Source organism: Strix aluco, chromosome 1 (genome assembly GCF_031877795.1).
Source record: "Strix aluco isolate bStrAlu1 chromosome 1, bStrAlu1.hap1, whole genome shotgun sequence".
Classification (NCBI taxonomy): domain Eukaryota; kingdom Metazoa; phylum Chordata; class Aves; order Strigiformes; family Strigidae; genus Strix; species Strix aluco.
Window position 1 is genome coordinate 14,796,376 of NC_133931.1, and position 19,125 is coordinate 14,815,500.

At 40.6% G+C, this 19,125-nt stretch overlaps 1 protein-coding gene across 1 annotated transcript; it reads left to right on the forward strand.

The window, feature by feature from the left end:
- Positions 1–1,733: 1,733 nt before the first annotated feature.
- Positions 1,734–18,692, forward strand: TNFRSF11B (TNF receptor superfamily member 11b). Its single transcript, XM_074850747.1, has 5 exons — positions 1,734–2,361; positions 11,711–12,080; positions 15,688–15,882; positions 16,192–16,416; positions 17,570–18,692. The coding sequence occupies exons 1-5, from the start codon at positions 2,332–2,334 to the stop codon at positions 17,956–17,958; spliced, it is 1,209 nt and encodes a 402-aa protein (XP_074706848.1). The 5' UTR covers positions 1,734–2,331; the 3' UTR covers positions 17,959–18,692.
- The last annotated feature ends 433 nt before the right edge of the window (positions 18,693–19,125 follow it).

Sequence of the window (19,125 nt, forward strand, 5' to 3'; positions counted from 1 at the left end):
GAACAATATTCTCTATACCCATTAATCTGTTTAAACACAGGCTTACGAGCTACATTTTTATTTCTCTGGAGAGCCAGCCATTGCGTATTTATGGCTAGCACCAGCAATGAGAAGACAGAGCCCAATCCAAAACTCAGTGAAATTCAGTTACACTGTTTAATTAACCACGTGGATCTTGCTATGGGTTTGGTGCTTTTTTTTCTGCTGTATTTGAGCAGCAAGCAGCAAGCAACCAGCCTCACTCAGGGATCTCTGACACTGGACCTTGCTGTTCTGAATCAGGAGAAGAGACACATTGCCATGTCCAGCTCTTGGCCTCTGAGGGGATAAAGCTAGTTTGGCTTAAATAACTTCTGCTGATGGAGTTGCTATAGCATTCTGGTTGACACTTAAAGTTGGTCCCTATATGGAGAATACCGTACTCACGCATATCTACCATGACATGATCAAAGACGGCCATTTCAAAAACAGTCCTTCCCCCTACCCCATCACGAAAATGTAGGTATGTAAAGGTAGATCCTGTTTATTGGCACTACTGCCCCTTTATCTGGGCATATACCTATTCATATACCTAACAATAGATGCTAAAGTACTAAAACGCTCTGAAAAGTTTACAGGAACAGTTACAGCATCCATTCAAGGTGCAATAGTAATCAAGTGGTGACTACTACTCAACAGACGCCAGCAATACTGTCTCGGGTGGTAGGGTTTCTGTGCCAGTTTTCACATCACCTCTTACAAAGAACTCATCACTATTTCAAGTGACTTGAATTTTTATCATCCTGACAACTGTAATCAGCATCTGTTTCAATCTTAGGTTATGCTTCATGGGTGTTCAAATGGTTACAGATGTGTAAGGAGGAATGCGCAAGGCTGCCCTTCCTGAAGACGATGGTTTCCTGACTTAGTGTAGCTGAATTTTTTGTAAAACAACATGCAAGCTTTTTCCACCTTACTTTTGCCAATCCCGTACAGCCTTGTGACTCAAAGGGGCAAAACTGCACAGCTCGGAGCCAACGCAGGCCCCAGATTTCAAATGCTCGAGAACTGGAATATCCAGAGCTGAGGTTTTGGTCTGGCCTGTAAAAAGGGAGAGAAAACCATCTGTGAAAACTGGAGGCGCATCTGGGTTTGGCTTCTACCACAGGATCCTACAGCCTCCCATAATCACTTTCTGAATACCTGCAGGCTGGGAGAAGAAATCCTTTCCCTGCATCTTTGCTTGGAAAGCCGTGCTCAGCTCCATGTCTGGTACACGCAGGTTCCCCGAGGCTTCCAGGGAGCACTCTGAGCAATCCAAGGAGGCAAGACTAGCAGGCTTTGATCCTTACGGCTTTAGAAAAATGCCCTTTTCTAACTAAAAGTGAGGGAAGGAAGAACAGGCCCCTGAGTGGGACTTCTCCTGTGGGCATGGGCTTGCTGAAAACACTGCCTGTGACTGGAAAATCACAGCCACACGTGCTAAAGCCCCGTGTCGTTCCCACAGACCTGTCCTCCTCGCGAAGCCCCTCGGGGCAGGTGCTGGCCTCTGGCCAGCCCGGGAGCCCGGACCCCGGCATGTCGCACAGGCCCGCCTTGGCCAGCGGCAGGGGCCACGGGGCCGGGCCTCGCATTCCTGCCTCAGCAGGGAAGGGAAACCAGCGGGGATCCTCCTTCCCCTCAGCCTCTCCCTCCCCGACCTTTGCTTCCCAGCCAGCCCCGCTGCTGGAAACCCCTGGAAGCCGGGCCGAAGGGAGCCCTCTTCTCTCCCGGGACAGGGCCGCCCCGGGCGTGCGGGAGGGCCCTGTGGCCGGCCGGGCGGCCGCGCTGCGCAGGGCCCCGGGGCTCAGCCTCCAGCAATGATTTTTAACCGTGTACCCCGTGAGCCGGGGACGCCGAGGGAGCCGCTGTCGTCCCCGGGGCGCGGGTCTCCCCTCCGAGCCGGCTGCTCAGGGGAGAGAAGGGGGGCACAGCCAGCCAGCCAGCCAGAGCCCAATTAAACCCTCCCCTGGCCAGCCCCTGACACTCCCTCCTGCATTTTCCAGTCTGTGGTTACAGCACTCAAAGGGTTCCATTAAGTCATCAAGTTTTACAGGTTCCTTGAAAAAAGGAAAAAAAAAAAAAAAAAAAACAAAACGGGGGGGGGGGAAGAGAGAGCGGGCAAGAGAGAAAAGTTTGGTCATGGTAGGGCATGAGTGATCAAAGCTGAGCCAAAGCTTCCTGTTACACCGGGACTATATATATATCGTGTCTTTAATGTTGGGGGATGTAAGCAGGCTGCTAGGAGACTGGAGCCGGAGCTGACTCTCTGCCTGATTTCCCAGCTCGCTGAGGTTTCTTCCACCGACCACAATGAACAAGTTCCTGTGCTGCACACTTGTGGTAAGTCCCTTCAGAGAGGTAGATAGGCTTTAAGATGCATTACAGCTTCAGAGATCAGGCTGTAAAGACATAGAGCTTCTCTTCTGTTTTTTGGGGTTTTTTTTGTTTGTTTGTTTCTTTGGGTTCTTGTTTGGGTTTGTTTGGGGTTTTTTTGCCTTCTCTCCATTTTCTTGGTAAACCTTTTCATTTCATCACGCCGACTTTTCCTGGTGAGGTTTGGAGTGCGATGGACACGTCCAGCTCGAGAGAGAGGCAGCAGGGATTTTCATCCCATTCTTAAGGTAGTGGCATGATTTGCTTTTCTTTTGTGTTTTTTCCTATCTTCCCCTCTCCTTCTGTAAGGCTTCATCATACTGGGCTGCCCAAAACACTGTATCTAGGAATGAATTTAGAAACTGTAGGCTGGGGTGTTTGTTTTTGATTTACAAAAGCTCCATCCCTGCCTGTCTCTGTCATCTCTGCTGCAGCGGTACTGGTCACTATCTCAGATACTGGGCTGGCTTTCTTACCCGGGAAAACCACTGTGAACTCCAGAAAAAAAAAGCACAAGCATGTGATGCTTGTTTTGGCTTAGAAAATTCAATTTAATGTGCAAGAAAGTAATGAATTAGTAGCTGTGTCAGTAGCTATTACAGAAAAGTTGTGTTATTAAATCTGGTATAAGCCCCTGCTTTAATAAGTTTTTGTTTACTTGGTGATTTAGCAAGATACTTCCAGATGCAAATTTAGAGATGTTAACAGTGCAGTAAATCATTCAAAATGTCATTTAATCCATTTAGCGGTATGGAATTGTGTATGATGTCAGATTAATTAAAACCTGAGGACAGACAGATACTGTGTAACATCTATTTGGAGGCTATTCATCTTCCATATGAGAAAACATTAGAAGAAAAACATTAAAAATAATATTCAGAGCAGGCTGTTACGCACGCCTGCACAGTAACTTGCTCCTGAGTTGTTTTGGTGAGTACAGTGGCATTAATGTTGTGGCAGAGGGCTAGAACTGAGATCCATTTATTTTGAAAGCTCTTTATAAATGCAATGAGATTTCCAGAATCCGATGACTAATGCATGTTTATTACTTTCTGTATAACTTTCTGAAAGAGCTTTTTGAGAAACAAACCCAAAGTAATTAATGGTGCAAGGGAAGCAAAAATTGTCAGGATTGTGGTCAGCAAACTGAAATGCAGGACAACTTTTTCATCTCATTTATGATGTCGTGCCTTCTTTGTCTATAGGAAAGCACGGGAAGTTAATCTGGGAATTTCAGCATTAGCCTGTAATCAGCTCGGCTTCTTATCTGTGGCTGTCATAAAATAATCACATCAGTATTTTGATTTTGATTAAATGTAATGTGCCTGTTCATAAAGTTTGGTGAAGTTCAGCATAATCCTCTGGCAGATGAGTTTTGGAGCTGAAATACATCAGTGGCAGGAGTACATACCAGAGAGCTTCATAATTATTTTTTTTTATTATTCAAAAGTTATTGTGAAGTTTAAGTACTATCAGTGAAGTTTAAGGACTGTCAGATGTGCTAGAGCTAGAGTAGTTTTAGTACCTGTTTTAAAGGACACTTGTAGGAGGCACTACAGCAGCTCAAAGTTGTGTATGTTTGGCTCACATACTTTAAACCTAGTTTGGAGACACCATAGCTAAAAAAGACTCTTTGGACATGATGTACTTTCAGCCTTGGCCTCTTCGCTAAGGTTTCAGAAAGGAGACCTGCTGTGGTGGTGCAGGCATGTACGTGTTGTTTGCTGGAACACTAAAACTGCTTACAAACAGACAAGCATTATGAAATCGGACTGGATTGAAAGAAATTCCCCAGAGCTGGATCTCGTTACTTGTCACGTAACTATCTTGACCCTTAAACTTGACCTTTCTCTATTTTGGATCTCTGGGCACATGTGACATGCTTTTTCTGGCCTGCCTGTTGGGTTTGCTGTGTGTAGGCAGCAGTGGCTTTGCAGCCCGCGAGGGTAGGAGTTATCTTTCTGTCTGACTTTCTTTCTGTCTGTCTGCATGTGTGTTGGTTAAAAATAAAACACCAAGGTTACCAGGAGAATTTTAAAAGATATTGTCACAATGTAAATAGCACCCACTGTTCAAATCTCACTGAATTTTGTTCCTTCTGTATTTAACTTTCATGCTAGTAGATTTACTACTCTGACAGTCTTCCTGGAGAAAAACACCTGTTCGCACATAATATTGGACATACTGTTTCTCTAGCTATGTGGTCAGTTGTTAGTAATTCTGTTAAGTGCAAAGGCAGACTGTAGTCATGGTGGTAACATCCCAGGTTTGGCTTAGCTCTAAATCTTGCTGTCACTCTGGTGAATAATGTTCCAAAATATGAGTTATGGGTAAGGGGCATCTTTTGGTGATTAGCTGGTTAGTCTTTCCTGCTTTTCTCCCTCCACGAGCTTCAAGGCAAATGTAACTCATATAAGCAAAGACTTGCAATTTAGCACTTCTCTGATAAGATTTAAAACTGCTCATCAGCTGAATGTCATTTTCCTACCACTGAAAATGAAACAATAGTTTAGACCCCTAAATTGCTTTGTGAATGATAACTAATGGAGCCTCACAAAGCCTCTATGAGATTTGAATTGTTGACATAGGCTCTACTGACAGAGAAATGAAGATAGTGGTTGATAGCTGCATTTTCAAATACAGGTGGCTCAGGAGAGTCACTAGTTATATTCCTGATGAAAAAGAGCACCCTCCACTTCATAAAGCATCTTCCATACAAAAGTGGGTCCCGTTATGTCCAAAGTGAGTGGATTGCATTGAAGCAGTTGGCAGAATGGTGGAACAGCTTTATAAGCTAGTCTCAAACCAGCGAAAACTACTCCATTTTAGCTTTCGTTGTGTACCTGATGCTCAGCTGCAGTCAGCCAAAAGGTGCTTTGTCTGGGCTCTGCTCTAAGTGAGCCTGCAGCGACTCACAGGGTAAGCAGCGCTGCATAACTGTTGGCCCAAAGTGGTTAAATTCAGTGATTGCAGCGAGGTGAGGAGGATGAGAGTTGCGTATCTCCCAGATGGATGGGAGTCATTTCTCCCTAGATGACAAATATTTTACAATGGTTATTTGCAATAGACGGCCATAGATCTGATCCAGCATGACACTGTCATGTACAGGATCTAGAGATACGGTGTTGATTTGACAAGTTATTGATTAGGAGGACCTCGTTAATATTGCTCAGTGCTGTATTTTGCCACTGGGATTTCTCTGGGTCTGTGCATGATTTCAGTGAGGCATTCTGCCTAGGGGCTGAGGGTAAGTGAAGGCCTCCTGCCTTAGCTTTGTCCAAATACTTTGTGTAGAAAGCAAAGTAGGAGAGTTGTGAGGTTTTACTTTGAACCCAATGCAAACACTAGAAGCAATCTGTCAGATGCCTTGAATGATTATTTATCACGCAGGAAAATATGCTTCGGAATGGTTGTGGAATGCGAAACAGAAACAGATTTATCTGTCTCAGCAAATCAAACATTCTCCTTTGGTCTACAACCCAAAACCACAAAGCCGAGCTATATAATAATATTTTCATATGCTGAAAAGCCACTTTTCTCTCACAAAGCAGTGATTTAAGGGGATGATGCTTGAAGGATTTTTGCTTTATGTGCTTTGTCTTCCAGTTCATTTTAATTCAACAAGAAAAAGCAAGTGGCTCTCTGCCTTACATTTAAAGATGAAAGAAAAGGGCGTGTACTTTTTTCATGTCCAAGATCTGAAATGAAATTTTACAATCACATTATTTCTTTTTCAAAAGCATTTTCTAAGGGCTGAAATGAATGGACTGCACAGGCCTTTTATGCTAGCATTTGGAAAAATATAGCTTCAGGTCTAATGTGTTAAGTGACACAATCAAAGAATTGTTTTTTAACTTTGGATAACTAATTTTGAATAAGTTCTCAGTATTTACTTGCATGACACTGACATACACTAGACTTGTATTTCAGTATTTACAGTTCATCCCAATTCCTCACACAGAGACAGCAATCCTGAGAGGTGCCCAGGGAGATGGATGAGGACTGAGTTTTTCAGTCCTTTCAGAACTGAGCCCATGACACTAGAACTGAATTTCACCCAATAGGGGGATAAATGTAGTTAATGATACTAGATTTTGGTTTGGTTTTGTTGTATTGTAATTATTTTGTTACTGATAGTATTTTATACTCATAGAACAAAAAACCCCAACCTTTGTTTTTCTTTTCTAAACTGGGCCTTGCATTTCAGTACTCCTAGGAAAACTGTTTGCAATTGAGTGCACTCTGAATCACGCTAAGAGATAAGATGAGTTTGTTGAGATGAGCATGATACTGAGTATCATTGCTTTCCATCTGTGTTGGGTTATAAAGGATTTGCTTAGGGTTTAAAACTGAAAGAAACTGCCTAGATCTTTTCAGTCCGTTCCCCATCTTTTCCAGGAAACCAAATGACGTCTTTGCTTTCAGAAATACATTGAAAGCTATATTTAAACTACTGGGGCTTCTTGCACCTGCTTCTCAGTAAAAGGCTGTTCCCAAACTTCCTCTGATGAGAGAATCCCCTTTTCATTTGCCAGCAGTATCTTTAATGGAGAAAGTTCTCTCTCTGTGTTCACTGTCTATCTCTATTGAATTTATAGGTACTGTTTTGACTTGCCAAGCTATTGAACAAGTCAAGATCCTCTTCACGATGAAGCTCTCCCTTTCCTTCTAAACTTTCTCTGTACCTCTTCCAGGCTGAATTAACCTTTCCTAAACAAGGATGCACAGAGTTTTACACAATCTTCTGAATGACAAATCCATGACTTTGGCCAAGTGTAGGGTAGGCTCCAACTTTGGTTTCTTAAGGGTTAAAGGGTGAACATACTTATTGCCCCTACTTCTGATTCCAGTAAACCAAAGCCAGACTCCTAGTTTCTTCCTCCTTTCAAACTAGAACATGCCTTCTTCTCCAGCAAGAGCAAAAGAGGCCAGTGCCAGCATGATTATAGGAGAAATCCTGCTTTCTGTGAAGCTTTTGGAAAGACCAGTGTCAGAACTAGTAAGTTCTGATCATGGCATTTTCATGTGCTCAAATAGTGTTATTTCTTACAGCAGAGATTCAGGTGTTTCATAATAGCCCACCTTTAAGTATGGCCATTCAGGTCAGTCAGAGGTTTTATGTGGCTGAGAATCTGCTACCAAGTTGGTCATAGCATAGTTTAGGTGGAGAAATGTCAGGAATGACATAAAATGCATTTTATTACCATTTTAATTTTATTTGGGAACATGCTTTTGAAGGGCCTCTCCTGATCATCCTTATTTACTGTGTTATAGTTTGCACATCAGAGCAGACTTGAAGTGCACAAAGTGGATTTACAAAAGTAAACTGGATTGATGAAAGTAAATACAGAGCTGGACTCCAGAGACACACCAGATGCACTGTAACCACTAATGCATGCTCAGTCCATGAGAGCAGACTGAAGTTAGTCCAAAATACCCGCTCTGAATCATGCATAATGTGGATATCAGGTGCTCGGCACCATCTGTTTTGCTCTACATATCTGCTGTAACAGGTGATCAAACTTGCTAAGGTGAGGACAAATTCAGTGTGTTTTAGGCCAGGAGAAAGGACAATTTAGTGACATTTCCCTCCAGTTTATTCTGTCAGCTGGGGAACAAGAAGAGTCTTTTCATTCCGTTTGTGCCAAGTTACTGCGGTAAAACTAGTAAAAAATACACTTAATTACCTTCCATCATTCTTCCTGCATTTTTGCAAAACTTCTGAAAAATAGATTGCTTTTATTTTGGCACTTGACATAGGTTCAAGTATAACTTCGGATTTTCAGGTTGCATATTAATACTCACAATACTCACATGAGCTAGACGTTTTCAGTCTGCGTAGAAGACAATCTTGCAGATTTATTCTCTTAAGTATTATTAAGGGACCTACAGTAGTCTTACGAAGAAGTGTGGTATTGGGGATTGGAGTCTAGAAATATACTTAACAACATAGTAATGGCTGTACTGTGTCTAAGAGAAAAATAATCCAGAAAAAATGCCCTAAAAAGCCCCATATGCTGTCTGTGGCAGGGGTTGGTAACTAGTGCATAGAGGAGATGGAAGAAAAAGGCAGAAAAAAAGTGATATTTTTCCAAAACACTCCTCCAGACTCAAGCAATTTGTGGTTTGGGATTTCCTGATCAAAAGGTGATGTTTATGCCTAATGGCCTTTTATTATTTTCCTCCATTTCTATGTCAAGTAACATTTTGAATTCAACGTTTGCAATGCGGCAGTGAGTTGCGCAGCTCACTGTACTAATAGGATCATAGTAGTCAAACAGTAATATGTTAGAAATAATGTATAAAATATTGAGATATTGATTGCATTTATAGCTTTAGTTTGACTGAAGAATCTTTTGTCACAATTGTTTACTAAATAAAACAGTTGGATCCTGCATACATATGGCTCAGCCACTGATCCATGGACTACTGCAGCTACATGTGTGTTTCTGGGAAAGAAGGGAGGACAGGTGTGATGTGCTTTTGGTTTAAAAACACAAAGAAAAAATCGAATGCAAAGACTGATCATTCTTTTAGTGATGCTGATTTATTAATCCTATTACTATGCTTATTGGTTATGCTCATTTAGATTAATAGTATTCTGATTGCCATTAATAGTTTATAGCTATTGGTACTTGCAAAGGCAAAACTTTGCATGGTCTCACACACGTATTGTTCAAGTATTTTTTTGCTCAATTTTTAAAATCGGTTCCTCTCAAATTATGTTGAATTGTTTTCAATTTTTATTGGCTTGCTTCACATAGCTGTAGGTTCTTCAGGAAGCAAGTGCCTCCATTTTTCCCTACAAACCTCTCATACCCTGATTATTGAATTTGAATAATTTTTAATCCTGAATCGTCCTGAATGATCCCCTTAACCATCAATCATCATTGCTTGGGTTGAAGCAAAACTTCTCCCTTGCCTCACATATGATTTCCAGTGTAAATGGTTGAATAAGGAAAATAGAGAAAATCTTGTTGTTCTTTCTCCTGCATGTTGCAGAGGGGAGTTGAACAGTCATGAAATGATCCACCTAACCATTCAGCACCTGAAAACATGTCATCAAGAGCAGAGGCACAGCCCAGAGGAGCAGTTTTTGCTGCAGTGACAACTTGGGATTTGTTGTGAGCCGTGCATTGCAGAGCAGGAAAACTGGTGTTTCTGCATGAGGACGTGCTGCCTGCATGTCTGGTTGCTGTCCCTAATCATTTTCACCGTGTCATATTTTCATCTGCGTTGGGTGTTGTCTTGGGTTTACACAGACATCTGCATGAAGTGTGGGTTGATGCTTGTCTTTGTAACATCTGTGCCGCATGTTGCAGTCTGTTATGTTCTGCAAAGGGAATGCGTGTGTCCGTGCAAGTCTTGGAGTCTGGGGTGCTGTATTATCTGTTACTGAATAAAAGACGTAGAAGAAAACCTGATTGTTCACATCAACAATTAATGGGATTACCAGGACTTCCTTATTACTAGAGTAATAGCTGTAGATTTACCAAGGGTGGGTACATTTTTCATCAATGGAAAGCCATTCACTATTAAAAAATGTGCTGCACCCTCTTGTTAAATAGATTTCATGAAGCAGATCCAGTCATTTAAGAAAAACGGAGCAGTACATCAAACTTCAATGACTAATAAGGAATTGCTCACAGTGGAAGAGATTGTGCATTGACACCACAAGAAAAAGTGGGATCTCCACCTGTAGAAATCACAGATTGGACAAGTTACAGGGCTTAGTTGAGGGTAACAAGAATAGACTGTGGGAATATCCATATTCTCTGCATTTCATTCTTCAGCCTGTCTAAGCATAGCTGTATAAAAAGTGGATTCATAGACTGGCAACAGGAGAATGTACTTAGCTGTAAGAGTTCCTAATTTAGGTACCTAATATTACTTGGTGCAAGCGCTGTGACTTGCGTTAATGCAGATGAACGATTAAATAGTCCTTTCCAACCTTAATAAGACTATCACTTAAGAAGTGCCATGCTATGGCAGAAGTGAGGCCTTAAATGAAGCCTCTTTAGGAAATACAGAGTCTGAATAAATAAAAAGAGTTAATTCCACATACACTTTGGAGACATCTACATTGGAAAAGAGGAAAATACGTTCCTGAAATTGAATTGTCAACTCTGTGTTAGCTGACTGGGATTAAAAAAGCAACAAAGACAGGTCAGTTTGATCTATAATTTGAATGGATACATGGAAAAAATCTTCATTCAGAGCCAGTTTACTTCATCTTTATAAAATGTACAAGTTTTAGAAGAGAAGTGGCATGTCGATCACACAGTGCTGAGACAGAGACGGGGTCTCAGTGGGGACCCTGTGCAGCTTGGGGTGGTACATAGGGGGTAAACCTGAGAGGTTTTTTTTTTGATGGGCTGGTGGAATCACAGAACCAAGTTTTCAGTTATAAGACCAAAATGACGTGATATGGAGGTTGTCTCTGCAGAAGGGCAGGGTTGTCTCGGATTGCTAGATCCCAAGTCACACCAGCAAAGCAGACTGTTGCAGGAAGCAGAAGGACTGTAGCGGTCATGATGTGTGCCAGTACTGAACCAGGTCCTCATGACAGCCATAAGCTTGTGGTTTTACATAGGAAGTGAAAGCATTAGCCTGGCCTCTTCCAGCTCGTGAAATTAAGTCCTTAATGTACCCTTCATAAACTTCAGCATTCTTCACCTCTGTCTGAAGCTGCATCTTCATGCTTGATGTAGCTGCCACGTTTTATCCCCAGAGCTGCTGCATTTCAGTACAAGATTAAATGGAAGGCATTCAAAAGTAACCTATATTGTTCTAGCCATTCGTTGCTGATACAAAGAAATATTGTAAGGAACCATTTTTAATGGTATCTGTGGTAATAGTGCAGTATGCTGGTCAGATTTGTATGCTCAAATACCATTTCTTTTGCATCTGAAGTACTTTGTACTTGAGAAAAAAGGAGTGCATAATCCCCACCTTGCTGTGCATTGAACATGTTGCCAATGAAACGAATAGGCCAGGTTCTCTAGTGTCAGGCAATAAAAGGTCATTGCCCAGTGAGACTAAAAGGGTGTAAATGGGAGAAGAATAGGATCTACATCTCTGGAAGAACAAGGAAGTACTTACATAGGGAAGATTTGCTGCATAAGAGCCTAAATTCGCATTCTAAGATAGACATGGGAGAGTCCAGAAGCTGGCTAATATTTTTTAAATTTCTAACACAAACATTTTTAAAGGTAGTGACATGATTAGATCATAAACTCATTAAAATGTAGGTTTCTTCGTGACCTCGGTGCTCCCCAGGACTAAAGCAAGCGATGTTTTATTTTCCTGTTGCTAGCTCTTGGACATTTCTGTTAAGTGGACCATCCAGGATGACTCTCCCCCCAAGTACCCCCATTATGACCCAGGGACATCTCGTCAGCTGCTGTGTGACCAGTGCCCTCCTGGGAGCTACGTAAAGCAGCACTGTACAGCCACCGGCCCGACACAGTGTGCCCCGTGTCCAGATCAGTACTACGCCGAAGAGTGGAACAGCAACGATGAATGCCAGTACTGCAGCACCGTTTGCAAAGAGCTGCAGTACGTCAAGCAGGAGTGCACCAGCACGCAGAACCGCGTCTGCGAGTGCGTTGAAGGCAGGTACCTGGAGCTCGAGTTTTGTTTAAAGCACACAGAGTGTCCTCCTGGATTCGGCGTTGCACAGCCAGGTATGTACCGCTTGTCAATACACACAGACTTAATTAGAGCTCTACCGCACGTCGACGACTCATGGCAGTTACAAGATTAGGAAAGAGGCTTGTCCAGATGAAATTACAGGACGGTAAATTGTAAAGCCAATTGAACCTGTTCCTAGTCTGCATCATTTGGACTGTAGCCAAAGGAACATTTCTCAGTGGAATACCCTGCTTCTACTGTAATATATATCTTAATGGCAGTAGCAAATGTAGCAAATTGCACTCTAATGAGAAACATGATGGATTGCCTCTTTTAAAGGAACATTATCTGGAATGTAGTATTTGTGTGTGTGATAAATAATAATGTTTTTCATTTTGAAATCTGCTGTTTCAAGCAACTGTATATCTTGACAAACACCAGGAGCACTACGTGTTTGACACCAAGTGTATAATTATAACAATATTAATATAGCTCTAGCATCACAGCAATATGTGGTAATAATTAATTATCAGCATCCTAAGTGGAACTCTTAGGGAAACTTGCTATTATCAAATAAACAACCATTTCTTTGTCAAGAAGGCTGGCATTGTGCTGTATGTCTGGTGGGGATACAGAGCAAAGCGACACTTTTCAGTGGAGTGTATTCTTCATTTAAGACAACATAAATTGTTAAACCAATAATAAGTTCTTCTCTCAAAACAAAATACATCATTTATCATTTGACAAATATTGTGGCCCAGTTTAGCTCCAGTATTTAATACAGACTGAAAGAATTGTAAATTGTCGTTGTACTGGAGATTGATAACTGGCCGGAGAAGAGCAGTGAGGAAGGGAATGCAGAAAATCAAAGCATCTCAGATATGGATCTGTAGGCAACCAATCTCCAGACTACAGAATTACTTCCTTAGGAATTACGTATACACAGTGGGAAACACTAGGGCTGGCCTGTACATTTTAGAGCTATGCTGAATGACAGGTTGGGAGTCCTTTCTTGGGTTATGAACATCTCATTGGAGAACAACTTTGACGTAAGGAGTAATGTTGCTGCTGTAGCTGCTCACTAGTCCTTGAGTAATTGGTTAACTAAGCATTAACCTGATGCCCTTGCCACTGTTAAGCATTTCCACTGGCAGCTACCGCATTTCCATATTATAAACCTTCATTAACCTAAATCATTATACCCAAGGGCTTGGGTTTAATGAGGTTCCACGTACCTCAGCAGCAAGTCAAAAGGGACCAGAAACAAAGTTCTCAAAAAGACCGTTTGGGAGATGAACAAAGAAATATAAATTGTCTGAGCAACCAGCCTGCTGCATCCCTGCGAGCACAGTGAAACCGTGACAAATTTGAATCCCTCAGTTCAAAATGAAACAAACTTTGGAAGAGCATAAATGTTGAATCGTGTAATTTATTGGAAAGTTGGTTTCCAAAAGACCATCAGAATGAACCAGCTAAACCCAAGCAGACCTCAAACAAGGAATGAAAACATTGTAAAAATAATTGCGTCCCCCTGTGTCAATAGTCAGTTTTTGAGGTGAGGCATTGACTAAGAATTTAATAAGCATGGACCACACCATGTTCCTGCTTTCTGCCATATGATAGCCTTGAACTTTGTAACGATGTGAATTCAGGTGAAATAAAACCTAAGTGTAGAAAAACATGCTTCAGCTGCCACACAGGGAGATGGTGTGGTCCAGTGTCTCATTCAAAGCTTAAAGCATTAGAAATCTGTTTCCTCACTACCAGTCACTCATGATTACGTTGGGCAGATCGCTTTCCTTCAGTAGTCCCTTTTTGTGAGTGCAGATGAAGGTTTTGTTCCTTTCTGTCGCAGTCGGCCCTTACGTGGCAGAGTTTGAGCAGCAATGCGCTGGGGAAGCAGCGCTGCTACAAGGCACCACTGTCACCCTGGCGGCTGCCGTTTCCCTGGGGAGAATGGGGGATTCCAGACAAATTGGAGGGAGCGGCAGAAGGGTGGCCGGGCTGCGGCAGTTTGTGCCCTGAACAAGAGCGGCCAGATAAGCAACGAAGAAGAAGCTGGCAAAGCTGGGAGGTGACTTTACGCTCAACCCTGAGAATGCAGATGGATTACCCAGTTTATTTCCCTCTTGTGCCACAAAGGTTATACAGGAAGCTCTGAGCACAACGACGCACCGTTTGCAGGGACTCTCCTTTATTCCCCTTTCTCGCTGCCAGAACACAACAGCAGCGTGTCTGTAGCAGGAAAAGTTGCTAAAAATTGAGGTATCTCAGAAAAGCTAATTGCTGCCTGCTCAGGTGCAGGTGTTGGCTGGAGTCTTGTACAGCCCAGAGCTGCAGGCAATGCACATTGTGCAAGAAAATACAAGGGCAGATGCTGCTGCTGCAGATTGGGTGCTGGCTGCAGAAAGCAGATGATTTTGGTGGGTTTGGCAATATACAGGGTCTCTGCTTTTTTCAGATGCACAACAGTTGAAAACTTCTCTTTTTCTTTTCACTTGTCTGATGAAAGAAGTGCTAGTTCAGGTGTATGCAGGTATTGTTCTTTATTTTGCAGCTGGTTGAAAACTTGAGATTCATACTCTTTTTCTCTAAGGAGATGCCCAAAATAAATTTTACTTAAAAGCTAGCATTAAAATAAGCATCCACATGTAAATACTTCCAGAATACACTAGATGGAGGCATTTTCTTAATCAAATATAGTTTCCAATTATTTCAAAAAAATTTTAAGCATGTGCTTAAATTCATGTTCAATAATGCAATATTAAATATTAGACTTCAAGCACTTGCTTAAATGTTGGCTGACAAAAGATGAATTACGAGTCAGTTGTTGGTGCTGTTATTTTCCTGCCACTGGTGGTTAGACTGCACTGTTTCAGATTTCATGCATTAATTTTATTCCTTTTTGTCAGTGTGATAGAACCATATCTTGTCATTCTGTTGTTGTATCATCTATTTGATTCTGAAATAAAACTATGTCTTACAAAACACCAAGCAAAACATATGTATGTATATTAAATATTTTTGCTATATTGGACAATCTACTTCATTTGCTTTTAAAAATATTCAAGCCCAGGAAAAAGTTAGAAAATGTTATTGAATCTTGATTTTCCTGTATAATTTAATATTTGAGCAGGGAAAGTATTTTGGGTGTCTTTGGTTGATATTTAGTTGGGTTATATTTTTAGCTAGAACTGAAGTAACCCATTTGAGTAAGGTTCTGGGCAGACACTACAGTTTAGAGCAGTTTCTTGTGCCATTTAATTATTTTACAGAATATTTGTACAGTTGAAAGATGAAGGTCAGACATCATGTAATATCTGAGTAGACTCAAGTAATTACTGATTTGAAGATATTACTTTACTAAATTACTGATTTAATCAGTAATTACTGATTTTAAAGTTGATAACAAGTGTATGTAAGAGTACTATTTACTCTATTACTCCAGCAGGAACATGATTCTCGTAAAGAATCTTTTTTGTTTTTAAAAATAAGTGTTGGGGTTTTTTTTCTAAATTGATTTCTTCATAGATCAGAAATGTGAAGAGAGGAAGCATGACAATTTGGAGAGGAATATTTTCTTTTATTTTTGTATTCTTGTATTTTTTTTTACAGTTGAGGTTATATGTAATTGGATGCATTGTTTTCCTGTTTCCACAGGTACCCCTGAGAGTGATGCTGTATGTAAGAGATGTCCAGAAGGATTTTTCTCAAATGAAACATCATCCAAAGCAGCCTGTCTGAAGCACACAAACTGTAGTGCACTGGGTTTCAAAATAGCATTGAAGGGAAATGCAGTTCGTGACAACATCTGTCAGGAAAATACAGATACGACACCTCAAAAATGTGGAATAGGTATGTATCATATTAAGGAAGAGTGCTCTGAAAACATACCTTTAATTATAGCTTAAATTAATGTATCAGCATTTATGATAAAAGTATCTAGCTTGTTAGCCATTTGCCTGATATGGTGATGGCACTATGGTGATGGCCACAGTAGAGTTTTAATTATTGTAGGTTAGACCTACAAGCACTATAAAGACCACTTCTTAGTTTGCTTTTTAAACATTTTTTTCTTATCATCCTTGCTTTTTTTTTTTTCTGAGACAAGCAGGGCAGCAGATCAGAGCAATTGACATATTCTTTTTCTCTTTCTCATTTCAGATGTAACCCTGTGCGAGGAGGCTTTGTTCAGGTTTGCTGTTCCTACTCAGCTCACACCTAACTGGCTGAACATACTAGCAAACAGTTTGCCTGGGACAAAGGTTAGCACAGAAAATATCGAAAGGATTAAACAAAGGCACAGTTCTCAAGAGCAGACCTTCCAGCTTTTGAAATTATGGAAGCAGCAAAACAAAGAACAGGATATGGTCAAGAAGATTATTCAAGGTACCTTATTTTGATAACATGCATATTAAAAGCAACCTTCTAAATGGCATTTTAAAAATTGCTTGGGATCAAATACCTCCTGGTGATGTGTTATGCTCTGAGGAAGACTTGCAGGGCTTGACTGAGATTTATTGATGCAGTAAGCACAGTGAAGTTGAGGGGAAGCAGGAAGAGAATTCAGCTTCTCCTGATCAGTTGAGGACTGAATTCTTCCCAAAATTGTAGCCCCATTGGAAGTGTGTGTAGTGTCACAGCCAAGATCCCCTTTTGAGACTGCACAGTGTATGAAGAATTGTGATCAAGTGGCAAAAATGTTTCCCACTGTTACGTCTGAGCAGTGGCTGTTGAGGTTAGAGGGAGCTGGATGCCTGCAACTGAGAGTGCAATTTGTTTTCTTTAAAGTGGAGATTGACAGCTCGGACTAGGACATCTGCTCCCGGAATGGGGATGCATGGGAGTGAGGAATACACAGGCTTTCCCTTCTTCTTCCCTTCCCATACCTATTTGTCATGCCAATTCACCTCTTTGTTTGGGCTGAATCTGCCAAGACAGGTGTCAAAGGTGAAATAGTCCTGCAAGGTTAACACCAAGGTTTTTATGAGAGTCAGGCCACTTCTTTTCATGTAAGCCACCATCAACAACCACCATATTTGAATGACCTTTTGTCCACTCAGAATAGATTTGAAAAATGCTGCAGAAATGTTTTTTCTTCCCTCTCCTTTTTAGTATGTATGCTTATGTCAGACTCTGAAGTGTCTAGAATACTTCAAAAGCCAAAGTGACTATTTTAGCAAAGCTCGCCTAGACATTTCTGAAGAAGAGCAAAATTTTCATTCCCTGGAACCAAATATTAGGACTCCTATCACTTACACAAAACATTTTACAATATAAATGAAGCAAGCGTACAGCAATAAATACTTGCTATGAAGTTTGTAATTTGGGGCTGTTTCTATTTGCAAAGTTAATTAAATTCTTAAATGCTTTTCATCATTGGAACCTGAATAAAAAGCATTGCTGAGAGAATTATTTGAAATAAAGTAACATAAAAAAAATTGGGAAGGAATATTCACCTTGAAATTTTGGAATTTTTTTTTGCAGGCCATGATAAAGTAATGCACTGTATTTACCTCTCTTTTCTTTTTGCTTTCTATAGATATTGATCTTTGCGAAAATAGTGTCTTAAAGCATATTGGCCACCCGAACCTCACCTTTGAACATCTCAACACATTGATGGCAAGCTTACCAGGCAAGAAAGTGGGAAAAGAAGATATTGAGCGCACAATGAAACTATGCCAACCTACAGAGCAAGTTCTGAAGCTTCTCAATCTGTGGAGGATAAAGAATGGCGACCAGGACACCATTAAAGGTTTAATGTATGGACTGAAGCACTTGAAAACATACCACTTTCCAAAACGAACCATCCAAAGTCTGAAGAAGGTGATTAAGTTTCTTCACAGATTTACAATGTATAGATTATACCAGAAACTCTTTTTAGAAATGATAGGGAACCAAGTTAAATCAGTGAAAGTAAGATGTGTCTAATTCAAGATATTTTTCATTCTCCACTGACTATTTTTCCCTAATTACTGCCAGCAGTAATTAAACTGGAACGTTGTTTCCCTACATTATGTCTTACTATTTATAGAAATGTCTGACTGGAATAGCTCTAAGTTTTTTGCAGTGTTTTTGGAGGTTTTTTTAAAATAAAATCACTTTTGTAAAAGCTATTAACCTGTTGATAACACTAAGAGCCTGATTCTGCATTTTTGCACATTCAGAGTTGAAAAGCCCCACTGTAGTGACTAGATGAGAAAAGAATGCCAGACCAGGCTCTACTACAGTATTTGCTATTTATATTCTTCGAGGAATAAACATTTTTGTTGTACATATTTATTAAGTTAAATGGAAATTGTATGAGACTGAATTTTAGGAAGAGAAATGAAAAGCGCACTGTATATTTTCTAGTTAAACAAAAATGATCCCATATATTTTTCTGGCAAAATTTTGTAGCATGCTCTGAGAGTTACTAATTTCTTTACATTTTGTATTTAAAAAAGTATTATTGCTTAGTTTTATTTGTATAAGTTGTGGTATCTTTTGGTAGGGATGTTTTAATTTATCCAATGATTTTAACTCAAATACGGTGAAAATATAGCGTAAGTGACCTGAATATTTAAATATTCTGTGAGGAAGTGAATGTACCATATTTAAGAAGTTGGATTTTTATATAGAATTTCATAATCTTATTTTATAAAATGATTAAATTTTTCACTTTACTTTTTGACTGGTGTTTTACTTTTGGCTGTGAAGTAGGAAGTAATAACAAAGGCAGACCGTGTGGATTTCATGCCTTATCTTGGGCTTGGCTACTCTGCTTCTCCTTGTCTGGTCTAGTAGTTAATATGTGAGCCAAGTAAATATTGACCAGCACTGGATTTTCATGGTCGCTTTACAGGTGTAAAAGAATGTAAAAAGTATCGAAGGTTCTAATTCAGAGGGCCCAGGCAGTTGCAATGCAGCCGATAATAACTTCATAGACGCATTTGGCCCAACATCACTCTTGGCCCAGTGTCATTCTTGGAGAGCTCACAACCTTTGCCCTAACCACAGCTTGTAATTTCATGGAGGAAAGATGATGCATGGCCCTGACGGGCTTGGAAAGCCTCACATATTGCCACTATGTTTAAAGGAGGGGAGCACGGAGAGGTC